Source organism: Phalacrocorax aristotelis, chromosome 3 (genome assembly GCF_949628215.1).
Source record: "Phalacrocorax aristotelis chromosome 3, bGulAri2.1, whole genome shotgun sequence".
Taxonomy (NCBI): domain Eukaryota; kingdom Metazoa; phylum Chordata; class Aves; order Suliformes; family Phalacrocoracidae; genus Phalacrocorax; species Phalacrocorax aristotelis.
The window spans coordinates 7,441,601-7,467,662 of NC_134278.1; the positions used below are offsets into that span (position 1 = coordinate 7,441,601).

The 26,062-nt window shown below is 45.4% G+C and overlaps 1 protein-coding gene across 2 annotated transcripts in view; it reads right to left on the minus strand.

Annotated features, from left to right (window-relative positions):
- PTCHD4 (patched domain containing 4) overlaps window positions 1-20,343 on the minus strand; it is a 91,494-nt gene extending 71,151 nt beyond the window's left edge. Inside the window, exon 1 of one of the 2 annotated variants that reach the window (XM_075089830.1) lies at window positions 19,798-20,343. In XM_075089830.1, the coding sequence (XP_074945931.1) occupies window positions 19,798-20,223 (426 nt within the window). In that variant the 5' untranslated portion in view covers window positions 20,224-20,343. Of the gene's footprint in view, window positions 1-19,623 lie in introns of both variants that reach the window. The other variant, XM_075089829.1, reaches the window with a different exon arrangement.
- Between the last annotated feature and the right edge of the window lie 5,719 nt (window positions 20,344-26,062).

The following is a 26,062-nucleotide window of genomic DNA, read 5'->3' on the forward strand; positions in this document are numbered from 1 at the left end:
TCTGGGCTCATGCTCCTTTGCTTGGTTTCTAGGTTATGATCAGGTATTTCAAAATACTTACATATTCTAGGATAAATAGCAGGGAATAAAAGAAGTGTTCCAACACAGGTCTATTCTTACCAAGTAAATCAAATTATGGAGGAATTCATATGGGTGCAATAGCAGATTGTGATTGCTATTGAGACCTCTTCTGTGCAGAGGAGTTTCTGGTGCTGGACACACTATTTCTGAGTGGTCCTCCCGACTTTGCTCTTTCAGTATCACCCCATCAGGTTTTCAGCTGTCAAGAGAGGGCAAGGCCAGAGGGAAAGCAGAAAAGGCTGTCCCTCCACCTTTGCTTCCCCTGCGCATCCCTCAGGAATGAAAACACAAATCAAGCCCTCTCCCTTCCAGACCACCTCAGTCCACACCATACCTTCCCTCCAAGACTGTATTTCACCTTTACATACTTTTCAAGCCTCCTGTATTCTTTGTCCTGTCTTCAAGCTCTTCATCACTTAACTGACTCCTTCACTGTTAAGGTCAGATTCCCATTCAATCCATCTCAGATCCCATCCCAGTTCTTCTGGGAAAAAAGGGGTGGATTTACTGCCCAGTTCACTACCAGCACAGCTTTGTGGTTGTCCTAAATTGCACCTATACAGCCAAGGACACAGTAGTGTCCTTGAAGCTGCTGAGTAATACCCATGTTGGCTGTGATTACATACCTCCCCTACATGGGGAAGGGCATTGCTGGAAGATGGGAGGTTACAGACAACACAAAGACGACCACAAGCTCTGGGAGGTAATTTCAGGGCACAACTGGCCTGCCTTTTTCTTTCTCATTCTTCCCTCCACCAGGAGCAGGATCACAGCCACAGCAGTGAAATAGCTTTGGCACTGACACTTCAGGCAGCACCAGGTGAATTGGTGGCTGCACCCCAGCCCTGCAAGATCGATCCAAGGGTAAAGGGTGCTGATGGCTTTGGGTGCCCAGTGGCCTGGGGACTGGTGAGATGGCAGGAGAAGAAGCCCTGCAGTGGGTGGCTCAGCAAAACTTGCTGCTGGTGACATCAGTTCACCTTCCACAGATCTGTGTCCACAGGACCTCTCAAGTTGTAGGTAAGCCTGGGTGTGTAAAGCTACCATGTCAGTCCTAAAATACTGCTGCCCTCTTGTTACCAGCAGGCACAGAGCCACAGCTCCCTCCCCACTTCATATTGTCCTTCGAGTTTGTTCCCTGCACTGTCCAGGATTAAAAATCCTTGAGGCAGTCACCTTGGGCTCAGCCCTCTCCTTTTCACTGCCCATCCCTGCCAGCAGAGCTTCCCTGGTATCGTAGGCCAAAAAGTCAGGCTGTATCTAGCCCCTAAATCCCCCAGGATGAAGGATGATGGTAAAAATAATCACCACAGACCAGCAGTTTCCCCTGCCCATCCCTGAATGGGTTCCTGTCTGAGGGATGGCTGTGGACAAACCAAGCAAGTGGGAAGTGTGCTTTGGGAGGGGTTTACATAGCAAGAGATTGATCAGTGATGCAAAAGAAGTGGAGTTTGTTGTGACTGTAAAATAAAAGTAAGGCTATGGAGTGGGGTGCCCTAGAGACTGGAGGTGTGAAAAAGAGGGAGACAGGAAGGAGAAAATACAGGGTGAGGGGTAAAGAAGCAGGAGTTCTTATTGTACCCTGACCACCCAGAAAGAGGGCAGGAGAAGGTGGGTGGAAGCAAAGTTGTTTTGACATCCTCCTGCAAACAGCAGACCTGTGTCTCCTGCGCCCTGTGCCGCCGTGCCACTGGCAGCAGACGAGCGCAGCCCTGCACTGCAGTCCCTGCTTCAGCTCTCGCTGCCTTCCCATCCCCCTCCAGCCTCCCTCCTTCCCACCTCCCCACAGGGACCCAGGCCACACAGTAGCATTGAGCAGAGTGGCAATAACTCAGGGCTGGGTTTAGCTACCCTACACTGATCCCCTACCCCACACTGATCCCCTACCCCAACAGAAGAATAGGAAATTTTAAGAATTTCTACCCCAAAAGACACACTTCAGCCCGGGCAGCACATGTTATTTCTTCCTGCTGGTGTCTATCTGTTCCTGAGCATCTGGTTTGCAAGCTCTGCACGGCCATACTGTGCTGCCCTGGACCTGTGTGTAGGGACCCGTACAGCACAGGAGGATTCAGACCCCATCCCCAGCTCTGGGGGTTTCCCCAGTGGCCTGCAACAGATCAACGTGCAAAGGGTGAGCAGTGGGAGAAGAGGGAGAGCGTGGCATGAATAACCCCAGCTCTGTCTCTGGTCTGGAAAGAAGCAGGGACATGGTTTATGGGTCGGAGACTTCCTCTCACCATGCACAGGACCATGCCCTGATTACTGGAGATTTTTGGCTGCCTTCCCTCACCTGCACCTTTTGCAGGCCAGCTCCCGAGCATGGTTGATTCAGTTAACCAGGAGCTTTGCACTGAGGTGTGGAAATTTCCTCAAAAACTGCTTTTCTACCCCAGGACCTCCATGCTTCTTCACACCACCAAGCAGGACAGTGTTCATATTTTTCATATACGAAAGGAGGGAAATCCAAGCTCCTGTATTACATGGCACAGTTGTGGTTCTCCACCTAGGCAAATGGGGAAAACGTCTAGGCCTCTGCCAGGTGCTAAGCCCTGAATAATATCCACGTCCAATCAAAAAACAGCTGAGTTTGTCTCCTTAGCACAGATAGTGTTCATCCCAAAAGATTTTGTCTGTGCCAAGGAGGAACATAATGAATCACTAAGGAGACAGCAGTGTGTCAAGGGGCATGCACAAACCACCAATATTTGGATATATACAGTTACACGCTCACACTCACATAAGCAGGCATGTGTGTGAAGAACACTTTTACCACCTCTTATATTTGTCAAACTCAAGGAATCTCTAGCATGACTACTTTATATTAAAGAATACTTCATTATTTCACCCACAGCCCAAACTCAGTGTTAAAAATGTTCAAAGGAAAAGAAGAAAATTACAAAGAGAGTAAAAAGAAATGCTTTTTCAGTGCAGGCCAGCAGTCCATCTAGCCCAATTATGCAGTGTCTGTGCATTTCTAAAGCATGACACACCAAGATAACGTCTTTCATAACATGGCTGGAAGACACCTTTGGGAGTCTCATAGTTATTGTGGATTTTCCAGCTCTTTAACAAACAAAAAAGTGAAATGAGCTGCTGGGTAGGGGGAGAAATAATGCAACTCTTTATTATTTACCAAAGGAATCCTTCTCCCAAATGCAGGCATTTGAATGAAATTGACAATAAAAAGTAAGGAAGATTAATGAATTAAAGCTATCTTGTGCCCCAGTGAAATCCAAGAGAGTTTTGTTATCTGAAGAGGATCTTTGCTTTCTCCAAATGGGAGTAAATAGGACAATGTTTTACTCTCTTATTCTGTCTCTTGTGAAGGTCTAATCTTAAAGCTTTCTTGAAGTCCATGGAGTTAGGCTAAACAAAAATTCTTAAATAAAAAACCCAAAAGACATCAGAAAACCTTAAAAATCAATAACACTTCCTTTCTTATTGGCTTTCCATATGAACAAAAGCAAAACATTTGCAACACTTCACCACACGCTTCATATGCCCAGGCTGAAGAATTCTGGGGAGACAAGAATGGGATCCAATAACTGTCCCTAAAAGGAGATCCTAAGAAGGAGTCACACGTTTTCACTAACCGGTTTGTAGACCCTCTTGCTTTGTGTGCATCCCACTGTGTACCTCTTCTAATTGTTTTTCCTACACCACTTGAAGTCTAACACACACAAGAAAGAGGAATAAAGCCTGCTAGGAAGCAAAAGGAGTAGGATTTGCCTGGTTTTTTATTCCATCTAAAGGAAATGTTAAAAATAAACAGCAGACAATAAAAAGTGAAGAGTAAAGCAGATCCACTGGATTTGCTTTTATTTAAGTATTTTAATATTATATATACTATATGAATATTTTTCTATTTCATGTATATGATATATTTTTATAGTTTATATAATATTTTTATACTTCTATATATTATATAGGTTGTAATAGATAACGTATATTACTTATAAATATAGTAATTTAACTAACTCCAAAATGAATCATTTAAGCTCATATAATCTGAAATTTCAATAATGAGACAGAAAAAGGTGCTTTTTTCTTTTTAAATGATGTTTTATGTTGGCAGACTTCTCTTTAATTTTCTCTTGTCTCTGCTCTTTCTGGTTTCTCTGGGGACCAGCAGCCAAAGTATGGAAACACTCTGATAATGTTTTATCAAAGGCAAGAAGAAAAGAAATAACTGAGAATCAGACAGACAAGTGTGATGTGGCAAGATTTTGGGGCCAGCGTGGTTTTGAGGTTAACTTCCAGCTAAGTAGTTTGCAGGTTTAACTAAGCCCAGCCTCCAAATGCGAAGCGCTGCTGTGCTCTTACCCAAGCCCTATCAAAAGCTTCCACTCTTGTGGTGCTCAATAAGATATAACAAGGAGCTACGTAAAGCAGATTCAGTTAAGGACACTTAACAGTTCCAGCTGAAAATTCCTCCTTTCTAAGAGATAATTAATCCTTTTCCCTCTTTTTTTGGGGGTTTTGTTTTGTTGTTTTTTTTTTTTAATCTCGTATTTGGCATTGTGAAGCAACATCCCTACCCTGAAGCATCCTCTGCTTCCCTCCAGCACACACTGGTTTTTAATGAGTTTGGCCATTTGTTAGCTGGAGGGAGCCAAAAAAATGTCTAGTTTCAGATGTTTTTCTTTTTTTTTTTTCATAACGTTGGACCAGAATCTGGAAAGGGAGAGTGGGAATGAGGCATTTAAGTAGGCTTGTATTTATGCATTAAAATATAACAGAAGCTGGGGTTCTGGATCTGCATATGAGATAGCTGAGTCCCACCCAAGGTATTTTTTAATTCAGTACATTCAAAGAGATTTTTCACCCTGACATACAAACATCAGCAGGCAGTTTTTATATTTGTGTCTGTCTCAAGATCACCTTGTAACGTGTGCCCTTTGTGATAAAACCTTATGTTCCTAGTAGCCCATAGAGATGAAGGTGCTGTCATGGGTGATTCTCCAACATGTTTTCTTTAATTCTTATTCTAGTCAAAAAAGTAAAGCTCATGGCATCGTTTCCACTTTGGGCTCCTCATTGCCTGCCATCACTGGAGAGGTCTCCCACTGGAAGTTTGCTGACATTACAAGGGTCAGCTTGTCTTTATTTTTTCAGCCATACTCTGTGGGAGAGGGTGTCTCGTGCTGTCTCAGACAGCACAGAGCATATTTACAATGATAAACAAGTGTTAAACAGCAGCATGTGACAACCTGAAAATTTTATATTAGCCCAAAATCTTCATCTAGAGATTGCAGCGGTTGCTAACAACTGCCACTGATCAAGCCGCACATGCTGGGAGGAATTCATCTTGACCCAGCCTTTGCACTGCTGAGGCCCCGGAGCACGTGTGTACCCGCACAAGGTACAGCAGGTGTGAGCTCTCAGTTCAGTCCATAATCACTGGTCACCAGTGAGGTGCTGGCATGGCCCAGGACCTTGCTGTGCAAGGTGCTGTGCAAGCACACAGCTGGAGAAGCTGCCCATGCTCCAGATATCTTCCCGTATGGTGCTGGAGTTTCCTTAGTCGCTGCATTTCACAGTATGACCTGGTGATGCTGCCAAAGGAGGCGTCCCTTCCCTCTCCTTCCTAAGCCTGCACCTCCTCCCCGCCAAGCTTGGGAACAGCAGTTCATGTGGCAGGTGGTGAACTGGATTGGAGAACTAATCCAGATTAATGCAAACCCAATGGGAAGGAAAAAAGAAAAAAAGAATTAATTCCCTCCTTGCTGCCAGCTGGCTCAGGGTTTCTTTAATTCCTGTGCTCAAACCCCATAGTCCAGTGGTGGTGTCAGCTATGCAACACCTGAATAGCTTCTTCCTCAAGGTGGCTGTATTTCACAGCTGAGTATTTGTCCTTTTGTGCGAGTACACAGTAGCTATTAACTGCAAACAGAGTTTCTGATTTGGGTGTGCCTCTTCAGCCGGAACAGGACTCAAAACAAGAAAAGTCAGAATTTAGACTCTAAGGCCCCGAGTCAGGCTGCCTAACCAAACCTGCCAGGTTAGAAGTGCCAGGACTACCAAGCTGCCTGCTCAAGAAGAGAAAAACAGGGCACCTCCAGAGGGCAATTTTGATCTTAAATGGTCTGAATCTCATTCTTAGGGTTTTTAGTCCTCCTAAAGCCTACAATGTCCCAACCCTCATTTAAATTTCATCTTTAAATGCTTAAAGTTAGGTTATATGTGTTACTAGATTTATATGTCAATGTAGCACTATTGTTAAGAATGAGTTCAAGATACCAAATAAGATGAATATTAAGTTACCGCATATAAGCACTTCTGAAGAAATGTAGTATATTAATTGCGAATAATAATAATAATAATAATGACAACAATAACACTTTCCACTTATCTGAGACACTTCCCTGCAAGACAGCAAAACTTTTTTCCCCAAATAGATATTTTACAATTACTTTAATGTAATAAATTTTTTTAAAGACAGGCTTTTCAAAGTTCCCTGGAGTGCAGAGTGATTTTTCAATTTATGCTAGTATAACCTATTTGGAAAGGTTTTGGTTCTGGCAGAACAGGGAGGATTGAACTTTTAATTTTAAAACAAAAGTGCTGCAGATAGTAGGACCTTGTGGTATGTAGTATCTGGTATCTACCTTTGGATTTCCAACAAATAAATATTTAGGGAAAAATTCTGACAAAGTAGACCAAAGAGTAATCAGATGGTAAAGCACTGCCAGATGACAGAACCTCAGCATGTGTCTTCTGAGTACTCTGCAATATCTCAGTCTCCCTGCTGCAATAAACTGCCAATATCTGGCAATCTGTTTTGCAGGAGGGTGGCATTTAACTCCAGTTCCTTCAGTGGAAGGTAATTCCTTATTCAGATTCATGTATTTTACTTCTTTTGCAACTGTTAATAATTTTCAAAATTACTTTTTCAAAACCCTGTCAGAGATGTGGTGTGAGACAAAGCTGCAAAGGGCTTGAGAAGAAGCCTTTATTTTCGCATGTCAGTGCAAATGCAGATTATACCATAGGTCATTCAGAAACACTTCACCTGTCATAAGTCTTTGCTGTAAAAATCTTAAAATATAACAAATTCACAGAATCCCAGAATCCCAGGTTGGAAGGGACCTCAGGGACCATCTAGTCCAACCTTTCTAGGAAGAGCACAGTATAGACAAGATAGCCCAGCACCCTGTCCAGACGACTCCTGAAGGTGTCCAATGTGGCCAAATCAACCCCTTCCCTGGGGAGATTATTCCAATGGTGACTGTCCTCACTGTGAAAAATTTCCCTCTGGCGTCCAATCGGAATCTCCCCAAGAGCAACGTGCGTCCATTCCCCCTTGTCCTCTCCATGGGACTCCGTGTAAAAAGGGAGTCTCCATCTTCTTTGTAACTACCCCTTAAGTACTGGTAATTCCCATAGTTATGAAAATTTCCCATAGTTATGAAAATTTAATGGAGGGTTTGTGGAGTTTTTGGTGATTTGAAATGAAAGTATGGTGGGATTCAGCTCACCTAGTTTTAACCGGCTGAAAGGTAAGTGCATAATCTGAACATTCTTTCTCTGGTCCATGGTGTTTCTGAAGAGTGACTTCATCCCCACCCAATGTAGTTGTTCAGAAAAAGTGAAATGCATTGCTTCTGGAGGTTCACCCTTCTCTCCTCTGATTGCATACTGGAGCCAGTATAGATTAGATGCCAAATATAAAAGGGCTCAAATTAGAAGAAATATATCCTATATTTGGCATGGGTTTTCCCATTGTGATTCTCTGTATGACCATCCCCAAACCGCTACATCATGGACCCTCAGTGGCAGGGCAGGGTCACAGCCTGACTCTGCAGACCAAGTGTCATCCAGTGCAGCAAATGGTGTGATGTTGCAGACATTTGTCAAGAAGAGGAGAAGAAGTGGCCTGACTCCACAATCCACTTCACAAACACTACCAAGCTGTTCCTAGAGGCTTGGTCTGCAGTCACACTCAAGTTGGACAAAAACCAGTAGAAATGATCCAGCTGAATATTTTTTAACTGTCCTGCTTAGCTGAGCTTTAAGACTGCCTGCTACGAGAATTTTTCCCTGGCACAACCAGAATATAATCAATGAATGATAAAATTCAACAGGGACAAAACTGAGCCAATTTGTGACATTAGGGGTATGTGGCCATTCAAATCTGAAGTGCTGGGGAACAATCAGATGATGCACAACATGGCAAAAAAATTTCAAGATTGGCCCATCCAAAACCCAGCATTTTGTCAGCACAAAACTCCAGAAGACGACCGATTTTGTTCTAGAAAGGTAACAAAAGGACCAAGGCAAAGCAACAATCTATCAAGGTTTCACTGATTATTTAACATATCATCTCAGCCTCCAAAGCACTGTTCAAACTCAACTGTCTTTGTCCTGCAGACCTTGATCTGCAAAAAGGTGAAGGACGAAGGACAACACTGAGCAGTGAAACGCCCATATTTGCAAAGCAGTGTCAGAGTCAGAAGTAAAACTAAGTGCCCTTTCCATGGTGGTTGCGAAATCCCAGCTTTAACATCAACTTTGTCTTCGACCTTGGTCCTGTCATTTAAGCAGTGCATCTTCAATTTGACATTTGCAAAACTCAGCTCACAGGAATGTGTTTCAAGGGAGGACCCAAGATTGCCCTTTGGGGACCAGAATGCAACCAAATCTCTTCAGGAAATGATTTTATTTTCTGTTCGGGTTTCTAGCTGCTCCTGTTCTGTCTGTGTAAATTCTCTGACTCAGCTGCTGCTGACATCTCCTCCTTGTTTAATATTATCTGTGAATTTAATTCCTGTGCAATTCAATTCCACTTCCCGATAATTAATAGAGATGTTAGATGAGATCAGACCTAACACAAATTCTCCAGATACCCTGCAAGATACCTTCCATAAACTTGTTACATTATCGTTTATCATGATTCTTCGTTTACAATCTTTCAGCCAGTTTCCAACCCACATGACTGATTTCCCATCCACGCCAACCTGAATTAATTTTTCTATTAGGATTTCCTCATAATCCTGCACAGTCCGGGGAACGGGCTAGGCTGACCTTATAAACCATTTATGTCTTTGACCTCTTGATGTTACACCGACGAGGCATGAGATTGCTTATAAAACTCCAACAGCTCTTTGACTGAATTTCTCCAGCTGCACCACAGCACTCCCTTATGATGGGAAAATCAATGTAAGGAAGAGGAAGATCTGGGTTGCAGCAGAATATAAATCCTTGAATACGTGGTCCTGCACCAAAATCACCATCTGACACCCCAAAATGCTCCTTCACAAAGCAGCATCTGAAATGTTGTGCTTTATGTTCGCTGTATCCTCATTCTATAGGAAAGACCCAGTTCAAACTGGTCCTGTCAATTCAGAATGCACTTGAGTTTCTCTGAGCTTCATCCCGGGCTATTGTCTGTCCTGGTTACCTTTTATTTTGCTACTCTAAAGGAAGTGAAAAAATATCCTATTCTGCCTTTATTTTTCCTTGTCATTTTTGCTGCTTCAAAGAGTAATTGAGTTTTCCAGAAAAAAAAAGTCAGAATCATTCCTGAAGGAGCATTGTTCAGATCTGTTAAATAGTGACAAATGTCCTGCTTTAACTTTCCATTTGAGGTGAATATTCTGATGAAAAGACCACTGAACCTATGCAATTACAGTATTTGGCGTTTATATAACATATTTTTTCCCTTCAAGAATGTCCTCCTCTTTCTCCCACCTCCGAAATCTTATACTGGAAGCAAGAAGATGGTAAAAGTTGTAAGGATAGAACCTTTATTCTTTTAGGAGAAAAAAAATACCCTTTTCTTTAAAATGAAATTATTCTCAAAAATGAAACGTCCTGAAATACTTCATCAGAGCAGGGGAGCTCTTAATCTTGTCAAGCTTGTGAAATTTATTTTTGGGTATATACCTAAAGCCTAATACTTGTGCTAATCTTGAAGCCTGGGGAAAGAAAGGACTGGAGAGACATTTTTAAATATTCAGAAATGTTCATGTTCCTTTGCTGGTGTCCCAACTTTCTGTGCAATTTACAATGATAAATATGTTGTGTATCAACTGGGTGACCAGTGTTCTTTACATGCAGATACAAAATCAGTTATGGACAGGAAAATTAATGTTAGTTAACAAAGAAACACCACTGATTGATAGACCATTTATTACCACACCTTCCAGCCACTTCTAAAGAGAAGTGGGTTTGTCATCTGGATCCAAAAGTCTATGTGGTGCAATCTCTATTGGAAGATGTTTTATGCTTATCTGTGAATGGAACCTCACCCAGTAGGACAGGAGTCAAGAACATGAGCAAACTGAAGTGTGGATTTTAAGGAGAAAAATGCGTATTAATATTTCCATGTTCTGTCTGCTCAGCACTCAATTTTTTAATGTATTTAATTAATGAATAAAAATCTACTCTAACAAACCATCCTGGAAAATGGTTAGGAAAAAGGTGATTTGTATTTGTCACAGGCCCCGCCAAACAAGACGTTGCGTTGCATAATGAAGCACCGCTAACAGCATCTTTCTTCTTAACAAACTGCAAACTGTTTTATAAACTAAACCTCTCTCAAAACTGGAAGCAAGGATCGCTTGGCCCATCAATACAGTGCCTTGGTCTCCAGTGAAAAATCACATTAAAAGAGCCAAAGCACCCTGTTGGGGGATACATTCAAGTCCACGGGGACTGGGCTGTGTCCTTGGCCACACAGAGATCCTGCCAGGCAGAGCTGGTGGGTGACTTCATTTCTCTGTGATTTTTCAAACCAGAGTGACCTCTCCTTCCCCAAAGTTTGAACATGGGAAAACATTTCCTTTTAAAGTAACTTCTCCCCGCCCCCCCCCCCCCCCCCTTTATTTTCTAATCTACAGTATAATGCGAGAGCAAAATTTTTTGAAAAGAATTTTGGAAGAATACTTTGAAAGAACCATTTCAACACAAAAAAATAGAAACATTTTGTGGGGACACATCAAAATGAAACTACAAGAATCCTCCCTGTCCAAGAAAAAAATAAGGGCATGGTAGACATTGTTTCACAGATGCTTTTGGTTTCAAGAACACTGTAACTTCTGACAGAACAAGATTCAGCTGAAATTTTATGGGCCCACCCAACACGCAGCACAGGTAATGCATGATCTAGCACAGGTAAACGAGCGACTCAGCACAGAAGCAGCAAAACATTCATGGCCACTTCTGAACCGTAGCACCCTTTACGAAGCTGTTGACACAAGTGCAAAAATACACCGTGTAAGTGGTAAAGATAACACCTCCCCATCAGACTGACAACACTTGTGTAACACTGGTGGAAACATTTATGCAAGGTGTAAGAAAAGCAAGACCCTGTCTTACACGAGGGCAACTCTTCTGTCTTGCTTAGGTATTTGGGCACAAGTGTTAGGTGCCCACTGAACCAGTCCTATAGGTGATGTTTACGTTCCCTGTACATTGTGAGAGCATATACGTTAGGTGTTTGGGCTTCCATCTGAAGGTGTTCAATGGCACTTCCCACCAACTGCACAAGGAAATTAATTGTGGCAGGCTGGCCCATTAGGAGCTTAAAATTTAATCCCAAACTCTGTACCCTGCGTAGGTGGGCTGCATTACATTCGAAGTCTCTGCAATGTGGCATTGCCTTCAGAGGCACACGACAGGTAGGCAAGACTGCCCTTTGCCCTCTCGTATGCTTTCAGAGCAGACAAGAAGGCTTTGGGGCTGGTTGCAATTGCTATTTTTAAAAAAGAGTTATTCTGGCAGATGCCGAAACAATTGCCATCGTACGTATTGAAAAAACATTATACATCTGTGGTGCCGGCTGACTTTTTCCATCTTAGTTATAGATCATTATCAGACCAAAACCTTTCTGCAATACTAGCCAGGTAGCGGCATGCCCGTCTCACCATCTGCTACCCTCCGAGCAGCTAGCTGGCTGCGGTACCAGTTTGCTAGCAAGAGTGGTCTGGGGGAGAGCACGTTTGGTGCCAGAAGACAGAACCAGGGAGAAAAGCTGATCTGGCTGACTCACGGCTGTGGGAGGGCTGTCCAACGTCTTACAAAGCCACTGCTGGGCATGCAGAAACGGCATCATGCAGGAATTACACACCAACATGTGAGCAGGGTTAAGGAGAAAAAAAGCTGCAGAAAAATCTCTTTGCCATACACAAGATGCCCACCAAGAAATTATCCCCAGTTTTCCCTTAAGCTGGTTCCACAGTAATTCTTTTTAGCTGGAAATCCTCCCACTGCCACTAGATCACACTTACCAGTGTCATCAAAGATTTCCAAGCACTTCACTCAAAGCTCCTGCTCCCAAATGGCCCAACCAGTGTAAAAGTGAAGGTAATTCACACCCAGTGAATCCAGGGCTAGGGCAGTGACACGTGCTACGGCATGTGATCATCTCTGCAATACTCAGGAGCTCTGTCACTGCTCTCTCCCTTTGTAGGATCCTTCACAGCCCTGCTATCAAGAACTTCCTTTACTATCTGTTCTCCACATGAGCATCTTGCACCTTGGTAGGTAGGAAAACACAGAACAGGACTGAGTGAGGAACAGAGGTATAAAAGCCTTTATAGCTTGCCCTTTCTGCCTCCCATTGTCTTCCCCTCTCTTTTCCATGACACACAGCACCTGCTTTCCTATGTTGTTGAAAACTTTGTTTCATCTGTGTTTAAAGCTGTTTTTCAGCCCAAGTCCCAGCCGTGCACAGCATGTCTCACTGTTTGCACTAGGAGTGTGCAATGGATGTGGGGTCTGCATAAATTAAAGGCTTTCGGTAGGAATGCAAGATCATTATTTTAATAACTGGATTCATTCCTCTCAGAAAACTGGTCAGCAATTTTTCCACCATGACTTTTGTAATAACAGCTGTGCAGAGCTCTGCATAGGGCTCTTTCACCTCTTAATGGCTGAAAAGGTTTAATACAGGTTTTGTTCTTAGATTGCTATTTTCAAAATGTCTAGCACAACCTCACCTGTATAATTGTTTACCAGCTAAGATATGAATGTAATATACATACCCATATACATATAAAGGGCATTAAGTAATTTAAGAACTTTTTTAGTTATATTTATTAATATAATTTTCTCCTTACAAAGTTCCTCCCACTTCTACCACAGAACATATATTTAATCAGTTAAAGTTGGTTTAAGGCTCTCCTCTCTCTTAAAGCATCTTTCTCTGGCTAGGAAGGTGACACATCTTCTTTACTAAGGTTCATCAATTGTATTCTCTTGCCTTGCTAGCATGGCAGTCTCTGAATTTGTTTTCATTCTTGTTACAGATAGCAAGAATACCTATCTGTTGTAAATTCAAAGGGAGAAGTTTGGAGCCCTCCAGCAACTCACACAGCCAGTACACTACAGGGCTCAAAAGGCATTTCAGAAAGGCATAGGGATGGCTGAGATTAGAAGATGTTATGTCAGAGTAGAAACACTGCCAAGAGTTAACTGAATATTTAGTAAGGGAAATAATATTTATCTTTCTGTCCACAGAGGAGTAGCTCTTGTAGGAAGGTGGCAAAGTTCTACTGGACTTTCTACCTTTGTTAAGTGGTTGACATCCGTCCCAGATCCACAGTGCTGAGCAGTCATTATTAACTGAAGGGACTTGCAATTGCATCTTCCTTTTCTCTCTACCCAAACAGTCTTCCAATTGCTTCTTTATTGTTATTCACATCACAACAAGGTCTCCAGAAGGCCTGGCACTGCGTAAAAGGCCATGTCTCCCAGCAAGTGCTGACAAAACTGAAGAGTGGAATAGCTGGGAGGGAAAGGCATGAAGCAGCTGACCAAGGTTGTCTGAGAGCTCAGTGGAGAATATTTTCTTTGCAGTCTTTGACAAGGCAGCTGCTCTCAGCTGCTCGATGGGAAGGAATAAACCCCACACCCAACAAACCTGCTGTCTACAGCCCTGGTAGGGTGAAGGTGGAATTTACCTCAGGGTCTGATAAGGAAAGTTAAGTTCATAACTGAAGAACGACAATGCAAAAAGAGGACCCTAAACCCCATCCTTGCTTTGAAAGGTTTCTGCTGCCTTTTTGCTGTTTGTTTATGGTGGGACAGCTTGTCCTGGTGCAGGTTAACCTGTTTTCATGTCCCTGGTGCAGTCACGACTCATAGTCAGGCGTTCCTTTTAGGCAAGACGGTTGTCTTAACACTCAGTCTAGCAGGGCTAAGAAAGAGACTGTTCCTAATGTACTAAACAGAGGAAGGAGTGGAGAATATTCCTAAAAATGCAAGAAAATGCTTCATTTCTTGCCCATGCAGAGCAGGCAGGCTATCTGGTCATGTTCTCAAGCGCTGATAGCTGCAGGGACATCTCCCAGTAAAGGCACAGCTAACCCGCTGCCGATACCAGCTCTGCCAGCCCCTCCAGGCGAGGTGGGTGAGAAGCCCTTCCTAGTCCCACTGGACACTACAGAAACACAGCTGGAAAAACAGGACAGGTTTTTGGTTTTTTTTCCATACAAGTTTTCCAACCTGTGAGCCAGAGAGGCTACTTGCCTTCAAACATTATCAGTTTGCTTTCATGATACTAAGCAGCTACTCCGAGCTCAGCCTGCCCAATCCTGCCTTGATGAGAGAGAGGCTTAGATGAAAACTATCTGCAGCCCCCAGCCTTCCTCTTCTGATCCTCTCCCTGCTCATGTTTTATTATTTTGCTTTGACTTAGCAACTTTTGCCAGCCGCAGAGCACTTCAAAGGATCCTGAGCCACAGGCTTGGACTGGGACAGGTGGTATCACAAATGGGTACAGAGCCGCGTTGCCTCCAAGCAAGCATCTGCTCCCTGGAATCAGAATAATCTTATAGTTGAACCGACTTTACTGAACAAATAAACAGTTTGTGGATATTATTGATATGCAGATGCCTACTCTGATGTAGGTGGGTTCTGGTTTTATATCCTCTCTGTCCCATGGAGGTGGTCAGTGCCTCACAGTCATGTGAGGAGGAATTAATCCTAGAGAAGTGGGAAAGACTCCACAAATGCAAATGAAGCAAGGTTTATTTAAAAGTACAGCTGTCAGTGTAAGAAAAATTGAGACCTGGCCAGTAGAAAGTCTGCAATTACAGGGTTCAAGATGCTAAGTGAATGCAAGTAACTTTTCTACCTAAGCAATAAAAGATTCAATATCCAGCTGATGTACTTATTACAAATGTGGTAATAGAGATGCCTGTTTTATTTGTTGCTGTTTAGCCTAGTGTTCATAAATGACTGATACTTAATTAATTGAAGGCAATATTACAAAAACCAATCTGCTTACAAAGCCTCCTTTTAACCAGCCATTGTCATATTCATTCTGCTCTCAGAGACATAAGTTCTGTTTTCTCAGAAAAACTAGCAAACAAACATGAAAAGAAACAGTAAACGTGAAATACCTGAAAAAATTCTTTCGTGCCTTTTTTTTCCCCCTCTAGGTAAGGACTGTGTTCAGAAATCATTCTCAATTCTTTGCAGTGGGTTTTTTTTTTTTCTTTTTTCTTGATAAGGACAGCAAATGCGCTGGGGTTGTTGGTAAATCAGGGTCATAAACCAATCTCCTTCCCCATATCTGATAGTACACAAGAAGTAATCCCCATGTAATCAATAATTATGTCTGTACCAATAAATAAAATGTGCCTCAGACCATACTCTGGCCCTGGGGGCAGGGGCACAACATATCCAAGCAGACACACAGTTATCCCCAGAATGGAGTAGGTAAACGAAGCAGGAGTGGACCCTTTCCCATGCTAACTCCCAAGCAATGCCCAGGAATTCTCCTGGAAGTCTTAGCTGACAAAAATGATGCCGGGATTTGTTAAAACTTGCAGTTGAACAGTTTATTGTGTGAGGGTCAGTGGACTTGCACTGTTTATCGGTTAGGGCACAATCCAGACCCCAAGGACAGGAACACTGGTGTTTTGTCCTGGGCTGGGGAAAGCATGAGCAATCTTGCTCAGGATGTAGCTCAAAAGCCTGCATCAAGACTTCATACATCCAGCTTTGTTTTCCTTATCCACTATGGTCTATCTGCATGACCTTGGGCAAGTCACTCCTGGCTGGGCTGCAGACTGCAGTGTAGCGTAGCAAGAACTGTGAGCGGGCTAGAGAGCGTCCCCAAAGCAACGGGAGCAGGTATTTTCATACAGCTTGGTTCACCTGGTCTTTCAGAAGAGTGAAATAGCCCACAATGACCCCTGTGTTGCAGAGTGGATTTTAAACCCATCTCAGGCATTTGAAACCACACTGCAGTCTGTGCTCTGGATGCGAGTGTCATCTCTCTGCTCCTCGTCTGGCGAGTGGAGGGACCAAGACTTCCTGACAGATGTATTCAAGGCTGTAAGTTCTTTCAACACTACAGCAAAAAATGATTAAAAAATCATTACCCTTCACAGCCAGATTTTCTTAGGAAAAGCCAAGCATTTTCATTAGATTTTGCAGCCCAATAACAGCTGTTTCAAATCCAGAGCACTTTGCTGAAACCTGCTTGTACCACTCCCACAAAGTTCCCGTGGAAGACCTGGCAAGAGCTCACCTGCAGCCAGCCTTCAGCCAGCCTCACCTGAGGGAATCAAACCTGCTTGGGCTCCAGCAGGAGACAAGAAGAGGGACAAAGTGAGCACTGCTCACAAGACTTGAGGGAAAGAAAAAACTACAAGATGTTTTTGCAGCTCCCAGATGGAGCAGGGGAGTGTTTGGAAGAGCTCAACATTATCATTGTGGTTACCAAAACAGTAGAGGTTGGCACTTGACCCATGTCAGCTGCAGACCAAACACATATGGGACACCTTCGCGGTTTGTAAACCCACCGTATTGACCTTAGCAGAATTTTATTCAATCTGAAGCCATTATTAAAAGACAAAGACAGCACAAAATTTACTAGTAGTAACAAAGCAATGCATCCTTTGAGAAAATGAGGCAACCTAGAAGATCCTGGTGGATCCTTATGGTGCAGGGATGTTTAGCTGAGAAAGCTCCCAAGACACGGACCAGTGAGTGTGATGAACACTGCTCCACAATGAATAAGGACATCCAGATTTGCCCCTCTTGTTTGCATTTCCATGAGGTCTAGCCACAACCTCTCCTCCATGTCATGACTCAAGTAAAAAGAAATAAAAACCCTCATAGCTACAGCCACAGGGGTTACTCCCTTTGCTGAACATCACGAGACTGAACTACTCCAGTGGGTGCAGCATCCAAGGTATTTCTGGTTAAACACATCTAGACACCTCAAAACAAACGACACAGGCTGGGGTTTCTACAGTCTTTGCTCAGAAGTGCAGAGAGGAAGGTCAGCGAAGAGCCTTGAGCCTAGATTAAATCAATATTTTGGCCATGGCTTGAAGGAGAGCAAGAGACTTTTGCCCACAACTTTCCAACCCTGTAGCTTAGTAGATGGGACAACAGAGATGACAGAGAGGGGGTTCACCTAGGGAATTAGTCTATACAAAGTAGTAATTTCTTCCCAGCAGCTAGAGCCAAAGAGACCAGAGGGACCATAGCTGAAGCCCAGTCCAGGTTCAGGGCTGACCTCAGTCCCACAACAGAGTCCTTACCATACCAGAAAAAGACAAACTGTGGCAAAGTGTGTTTCTTTTTCTCAGTAATCCCAGGAGCTCTCCTTGTCCACAGAAATTGGTTGCAATCGTTAGCTTTTCTCTGAAGTGCAGTCACAGGTTTTGGCGGCTTTACCTCCCTTCACTGAGAAGTGGGTAGAAAGCTGCCTGCTCCGTCCAGCCTTAAACCTAGGTACTTAAGGGCATTTATTCCTTCATCCAGAAGATGATACATAACAACTACTTGGGGGATTGGAGGTGCCGGGCTGGTATTTGGCAGTGCCCAGAGTCAGACATCTATGTTTTGGGGAAAGCTTTCTCTGTGTGAATTATCTAATGACCACTAATGCCAATAAATCTCTAATCCAGACCAGGTTATTTTTTCCTTTGCTTTCAGCTTTAAAAAAGGAGGAGCTGTAGGCACACCCCTAGTAAAAAAACACACTGCAAGTGACCCCATCCTAGTTTTGCCAAGCTCAGTTAAGGCTTCTCTACACATGAAAATTAATCTGGATTGAGAAAGTAGAATGACTATTTTTGTGTAAAGCTGGTTTATAATTAAGTTAGTCCAAATTATCAGTGTTCTCCACTGAACTAGCTTATTCTTTATTTTAAAAGTAAGCAAAATGAAAGCAAGCATTTTAATTCTGCAATAGCAGGATTGTCTTCACAGCAAACTAAAAGACAAAAAAATTTCAGGCATAGTTTGTCCCAAAGAACTCATGTTTCTGAACACTCCTTGCACTCAGGACTTTCCAGCATCAGCAAGGACATCTTTTCATTTCCACACACTCAACTCAAACAGACACAACTCTGTATAAAGCCATTACTGTAACATCCAGAGCAATGGGACAAAATCCCAGTTGCCTCACCTGGCCCTTTTACTGAAGCAGAAAGACCAGTAAAATCAATCTATGTCTCTGCTTTAGTTTCTGGGGCAAGGACTGGCTTTAAATGTTAACTTCAGGATCTGGCCAGTACTTGCAAGAGCACTACCTCCCTCATCCCTGAGGATCTCTCTGAAAAAAGGGGGACAGGTAACCCCAAAGAGTCTCTCTGGTTTACAAGAAGGACCATATCTTCTTCCCTGTGACCCGAGCCATGAGTAACAAGAGTGCTAGGGATTTTGTTACACTCTATTAAATAAATCCTGCCTCTGGTGCAATGCCTGGGGGAGCATGCAGATACACTGCAATTCACAGAAACTTTCAGCAGCCACCCACAAACTTTGCACCTTATTTGCTCATAGCAGGTTAGTCCTGGTGAATCGGCTTGCTCCAGATGAGAAGGAAAGCAGATGGGTGACAGGGAAATACTCCTGAGACCATTTGTGATGAATTGTTTATTCTTTTATTTGGAAGGACTGAAACTTCTTTCACCTTTTACCTTGTTTCACCTTTGCTGGAAGCCTCTAGCTGATGGGATCTGTCCCAAAACTCCAGCCCCATCCAGATCCATCAGCAGCAGAGTTAATTATTCTCACACCGAGAGAAAAAATTCCACCTCCCTTCCCCTTCTTTGCATGCAGGTAAAGAAAAAGAAGGCAGGACACCTGGAATCGCTTCTGGCCCAAACCTCCTGCTGCTCCCATGGCACTCACAGAGGCAGGGAGATACAGAAGCTCACTGTGCATTTGAGGAAAGCCTTTTCTGGCCATATTAAAGATAAATTATCCCACCACAGCAGTGGGGCTGGAAAAGGTGATAGTGAAACCCCAGCTCTCCACCCACCCACCAACCGACCTCCTGTCCCTTTTCCCCGATGTATTAACCCTTCAAGGCATTGCAAGGTCTCCCGGTCCCAAGGCTGTTCTTCACTCCCTGCTTCTCCTGGTGCGTTAGCGTACAGTCCCCCCACCCTCCCTCCTCGTACAGAACAATAGCAAAGCACCGGTTTCAGCTGCTTCCCGAGGAAAGCCCAGATCACACACATTTAGATATAGAGAGATAGATATGATTATATTTCTCTTTGCTGTTTAGGACAAGAAATGAAGTGCTGCCTCTTTAATTGGCAAAAGCATGCAGTAAGAGCATACCTTTAATTTAGTGTTGGGATAGCTCACTTGCACCCTGGCTGTTGTCTTATTGGAGAGGGCAGCCTGCCTCAGATCCTCTAGCACTGAAATAATATCATCCAGCACGCATTTCTTATCCTGATTTCTCAACACACACAGATGGGAAAAAGTATAATTATAGCCTTTGTAGTTCACCTTCATTTCCAGCACGGCTCGGTGGATCTGCAGGATCACATCAGCCTGATGCAAAATATTGCCTCCGGGTTTGGAGAGGAGAATCACCCTGCCATACCTCCCCGGGGTGTGCAAGTCCGAATAGAGCTGGCTTTTGGATTGATCGAGGGAGAAAAGGCTGCTGGCTAAGCTCCTCTCGATCTTGGCCAGGCTGTGGCTGGGGGCTACCAGGCTCTCCAGGTCAGTGTCAGGCTGGAAGCGGTTGAGCAGGCTGAAGCCGAAGATGATGGTCAGGACTGCGGGCACAGTGAGGAAAAACACCGGATGCCTGCTCACGAACAAGCCCAGCTTGTAGAAAAACGACTGGAGCCCTCTGTGTATCACCTGCCGCAGCATCCTCCACCAGATCCAGCCTGCAGATGCTCCTGGCCGTCTTAGAAAGCACATGTGACATGTGTAGCTCCTTACCCCTTCCTGTCAGTTTCCCTTTCTCTCTCCCTCTCTCTCTACTACTCCTTTAAAAGACTGCAGCAAGTTGCAGCAAGACAGCCAAATATTGATCAATGGGGTGTGTGTGCGCGCGTGTGTGTGTGTGTGTGTGTGTCGGGGGTGGAAGGGACCGGGCAGAGGAGGGAGGGGGGTCCTTGCCTTTTTTTTTTTTTTTTCTCTTTCTCTTCTTTTTTTTTTCCCCCTTCCTCCCTCCTCCCTCCCCCCCAGCCAACTGGCATCGTCCCCCCCACCCCCCCCGCCCGGGTGCCCCCCTTTCGCCGGCGAGGCTCAGGCGTCGCACCGGGAGCGCTGCCGGCTCTGCAGTGCCCGCTCCGCGCAGCCCCGCGGCCGCTCCGCGCAGTCCCGCGGCGGGCTCCGCTCCTCGGGGGCGGTGCGGCGGGAGCGGGTCCCCCCCGCCGCTGCAAAGCGCCGCTGCTCGCTTTCCTCCCTCCACTCACACCCCCCCACAAGCGTGGAATTTGCCGGGGCAGGAGGATGATGCTGCATTTTAACGGCCCCCGACCCCACCGTGCCCCTCCCTCGCCCCCCGCCCCCCCGCCCCCACCCCCCCCACGCCCGGCCGCAGCCGTGGGGCCGCCCCGGGTGCCCCCGCTCCCCGCCGGCTGCCGGAGGAGGGAGAGCTTTGCCCGGAGACTTTGCGAAGCTCTTCCCCACAGCAGCAGCAGCAGCAGCAGCAGCCGCGCTCCGCTCTCCGTCCCCCGGTCCCACGGCTGCTGCATCCCCCCCGCGCCGCACCCAGCTCTGCCCCAGCCCCGCTCTAGCCCTTGGAGGGGGAACACGCACCATTCCAGGCAAAGCTCCCAGCCCAGAATCCCACCTCACCCCTTTCGCCCTTTTGCAGCCCGGGGTGGCCCGGGAGGAGCTGCCCCGTGCTCCTACGAGGGGCAGAGTGACTCCGGGAAGGGCCTGGGGCAAGGGGAGGAAGGGGGAGTGAGCTGCTCCCTTCTGCTGCCCGGCAGCCTGGCACCTCTCCCCCACACATCCAGCAGCTCCCTGAGCAGTGTCCCAAGGGAGAGGTAGGACGGGGCTCCTGACACCCTCCAGCTGAAAAAGAGGTTTTTCCAAGCAAAGACACCAGCAGACCATTACATAAGAGGAGAAAAATTCTGCAGCTCCCCGGTCCAAAGGAGAGCAGCAGAGAAAAGCATGCATTTGCAGCAGGAGAGCTGCCCACCGACTCTCCAGGCAGCAAGCTCTGCTCCTCCAGGAGCTTCAGCCAGGACTGCTTGGGACAGCAGATCCAGCCCTAGCAGACCTGACAGCCCCTTGCAGGCAAGGCAGGAGGAAAGGCAGGCTTGTTTTGCTGAGGCTTTACACTTAACTCAGAAGTCTAAGTCGCAGAAATGTAATTCAAAAACAAAACCCCAAAAACAGAGATCTCTGCTCTGCGTCTCCCCCTCCACCAAATTCCTGCTGTATTTTAGCTAGTTTTGTCAGGCAGAAATTGATTTATTTTGGGACGGGAGCAAGGATGTAATGCAAAGCCTGAGACAGCAAGGTTCTTCTGTGATAAACCCTTACTGAAAAAGGAGGGAAGAGTGAAAACTGGGGAGCTTGAGACTGTCAGTTAGCAGACTCTGCCCGGTCCCGGACTAGGCAAACAGCAGGCTACGCTCAGGTTGAAGTAATTATCAGTGTTGGAGAAAAGCAGCATATTGGGCAGTCCCTTTCATGCTGACACACACACACTTCTGTGCAGATGAACAGGAGATACAAAGAAGGAGCCCATATCTGAGAGTTTTTTAGGGCTGGTGTTAGCTTGCAGAGACATTAATTTGGGTTGGGAGCCTGAGGTCCTGCAGACATGTGGAAACATGAAATCCTTCCAAGGGATGCAACAGAGACCCTGGGAGCATCAGATTGGCAACCTATCTGACTGAAATCAGTGGCTAAGATTCACAACTGCCTTGGTAAAACTGGCTTAATTTTTAGATATTTGAACAAACGCTGCAAGCACGTCACACCTTTCAAATTCAAGCTCTTTTTCTCTAGTGGCCTAGATACTGCTGACCTGGAGGGGCTTACAAATGTGGGCTGGAGTTCTTGCAGGCAACAAGAAGGAGAGGTCGAAGGTGGAAAACTCTGTGGAAAAAACCCTATCAGCCTCCTATTTGCTCATCTTAAAGCATTACCCATGATGGAAATCTGCCTCAACAACCCCAGGAAATGCTAAGCTCCATTGGTACAAATTACAGCTCTTTGTCTGTTTTATGATGCACTTATGCCGCTGGTTGAGTGCTCCCAGTGAATAAAGTCTAAATGCAAAGGCTTTATTGAGCCTTTGTACTTACACACATAAGCAAGACCTTGAGTGGGAAGTCAGAACCTGATGCCTCATTTCTACACATACAGGTTTATAATAGCCTTTGACAGATTATTCCACCATATCTAAATGATGGGTTCTACTGGCAGAGATACCTGAGCACTGTGGGCTTCAGCACAGGCTGCAGAAGCTCTGCCTGGAGCTTTTGGGTCCTTGGTGGTCATTGCGTCTGTAGCTTATATAGTGTTGGTACCTGGTCTGGCAGGGAGGAAGCTGCACTCCCTTCTCTTGGCTGCCGTGGCCTTGCCTGGTAAGCCCTCCACAGAGTTGATCATTGCTCAGGAGGTTGGCCAGATCTCCTGTTGACCACAGGAAGAATTCAGGAAAAGCGTACAGGCAGTCTGGGCCACCCTAGGAGGAGCAGGTCCCTCTAGTGCCTAAATAAGATACGGCAAAGGACGTTTCTTTCTGCAGCTTTTCTAGTCTTGGACAACTTCTCTCTGCCAGGATGCTGCAGCGGCGTGTTCAGACATGGCATTACTGAAGAGCAGACCTTGCAAAGAGAGGGCAAGAAATATGTGCAATGAAAGGTGTGAGTGAGCACATGCTGCTTCCTTCCTGAGCAGGAAAATAAAGCAATATTGCCAAAGGGCACTGGCAGCTGGTCTTGCCTGTCCGCTGGAGTACACAACAACAAAGTATGATCCGGCATTAGTGCCCCCACAGGTAATGTGGATGATAAAGTGACCAATGCATTATGTTGGTCATATCAAGTGGCAAAATCCATGGAGGATCTAAAAAGTCAGTATGAAGTATGTCTCAGAAACCAGTAGGGCATCAGCCCCTTTACTAAGAACCGAGCTGGGTTATGCTGATATTTATATCCTCCCTGGTGTCATCCAGTGAATCCTCTTTAAAGGGGAATAACTGGCACATCAGGGATGTTAGCTGGGGGAACTGAATGATGGTTCACAGAGTCTGGATCCCAGAGAAATAACAAACCACAGAGAGATTTGAAACACTCAGAAATATTTGAAACAAGATTCAGCTTGGAAAAAATGCAGCTGTATATGGGGAAAATAATTAGAATTGCCTACTCCCAGAAAGGAGACAACTTTGGGAACAAATGATTTGGTACAAAAAAAAAAAAAAAAAGGATTAAAGCACAGGGCAAGGTAGACATGGTTTTGGATAAAACGTTGCATAGCAGAAAGTCAAAGCAACACAAATTTACTTGCAGAGATCACAGAATCACAGAATCACAGAATGGTGGGGGTTGGAAGGGCCCTCTGGAGATCATCTCATCCAAACCCCCTGCTTGAGCAGGCACACCCAGAGCAGGGGGCACAGGACCGCGTCCAGGCGGGGTGTGAATGTCTCCAGGGAAGGGACCCCACAGCCTCCCTGGGCAGCCTGTGCCCCTGCTCTGGCACCCGCACAGGGAAGGGGTTTTGCTTCATATTGAAGTGGAACCTCCTGTGTTCCAACTTGTGCCCATCGCCCCTTGGCCTGTCATTGGGCACCTCTGAAAAGAGTCCGGCCCCATCATCCTGACACCCACCCTTTAGACATTTATAGGTATTGATGAAATCCCCCTCAGTCTTCTCTTCTCCAGGCTGAACAAACCCAGGTCTCAGACTTTCCTCATAAGGGAGATGCTCCAGTCCCCGCATCATCTTGGTAGCTCTCCGTGGGACTTGCTCAAGCAGTTCCACATCCTTAAACTAGGGGGCCCAAAACTGGACACAGCACTCCAGATGTGGCCTCACTAGGGCAGAGTAGAGGGGCAGGATAACCTCCCTTGCCCTGCTGGCCACACTCCTTTTAATGCAGCCCAGGATACCGTTGCCCTTCTTGGCCACAAGGGCACGGTGCTGGCTCATGGTCACCTTGCTGCCCACCAGCACTCCCAGGTCCTTCTCAACAGAGCCACTTTCCAGTAGTTCAGCCCCCAGCCTGTACTGGTGCAGGGGGTTGTTCATCCCCACGTGCAGGACCTTGCCCTTGCTCTTGCTGAATTTCATGAGGTTCCCCTCGGCCCAGCTCTCCAGCCTATCCAGGTCATTGGATGGCAGCACAGCCTCCTGGTGTATATCCTAAAGCAGTGGGGGGCTGTGTTCAGCTCAGAGGGTTACTGAGACACAGGAAGCTTGTCAATAGTTTAAATAAGAATTATCAGTGGGCTCAAGGGGTTGGCATAGGGGCACTGATTAGGTGTTGAAGAAGGTAGAGCCAGGTGCCTGAGAGCCAGATTGCTCTACATTGATTCACAAGCAAGCAAAGCTACAACAGTCCTATTGACATAGTGATTTTAAGTTGTTATGGTTTAATAGCTGGGTGGATATAGTAAAAATTAATGGTACAAAAAAAACATTAAATAGTAAAAAAACCCAGAGTAATAATTTAGAATAACCACAGAGGCTGTGTATATAAGAGTAAATATAATTGACTTCAGACTGATTAGCAGTTCATGTTCATACAGTTATATCAACTTGGCTGTGGATGTTGTCTACCTGGACTTTAGTAAAGCCTTTGATACTGTCTCCCACAGTGTCCTCCTAGAGAAGCTGGCAGCTCATGGCTTGGACGGGTGTACTCTTCATTAGGTAAAAAACTGGCTGGATGGCCGAGCCCAGAGAGTTGTGGTGAATGGAGCTAAATCCAGTTGGAGGCCAGTCACGAGTGGGGTTCCCCAGGGATCAGTGTTGGGGCCAGTTCTGTTTAATATATTTATCAATTATCTGGACGAAGGAACCGAGTGCGCCTTCAGTAAGTTTGTGGATGACAACAAGTTGCGCAGGAGTGTAGATCTGCTTGAGGGTAGGAAGCCTCTGCCGAGGGACCTGGACAGGCTGCATTGATGGGCTAAAGTTGACTGTATGAGGTTTAACAAGGCCAAGTGCCGGGTCTTGCACTTGGGTCAAAACAACTCCAGGCAACACTGCAGGCCTGGGACATTGAGGTGCTGGAGAGTGTCCTGAGAAGGGCAATGAAGCTGCTGAAGGGTCTGGAGAGCAAGTGTGCTGGGGAGCGGCTGAGGGAGCTGGTGGTGTTTAGCCTGGAGAAGAGGAGGCTGAGGGGAGACCTTATCAGTCTCTACGGCTACCTGAAAGGGGGTTGTAGTGAGGTGGGTGTTGGTCTCTTCTCCCAAGTTACTAGTGATAGGACGAGAGGAAATGTCACCAAGCTGTGTCAGGGGAAGTTTAGATTGGGTATTAGGAAACATTCCTTTACTGAAAGAGTGGTCAGGCATTGGAAGAGGCTGCCCAGAGAGGTGGTAGAGTCACCATCCCCAGAGGTATTTGAAAGACATGTAGACATGGCTCTCTGGGACATGGTTTGGGAGGCGTGGGGGTGTTGGGTTGCCTTGACAATGCTGGAGGTCTTTTCCAACCTTTTCCAACCTTAATGATTTTCTGATTCTATGATTTTGTACCTTTACATGGGAAAGAAAAGCTCTAGTATGATAGTGAATTTAGTTTTAGAAATGTGGATGTTAAGAGAAAATCCCTT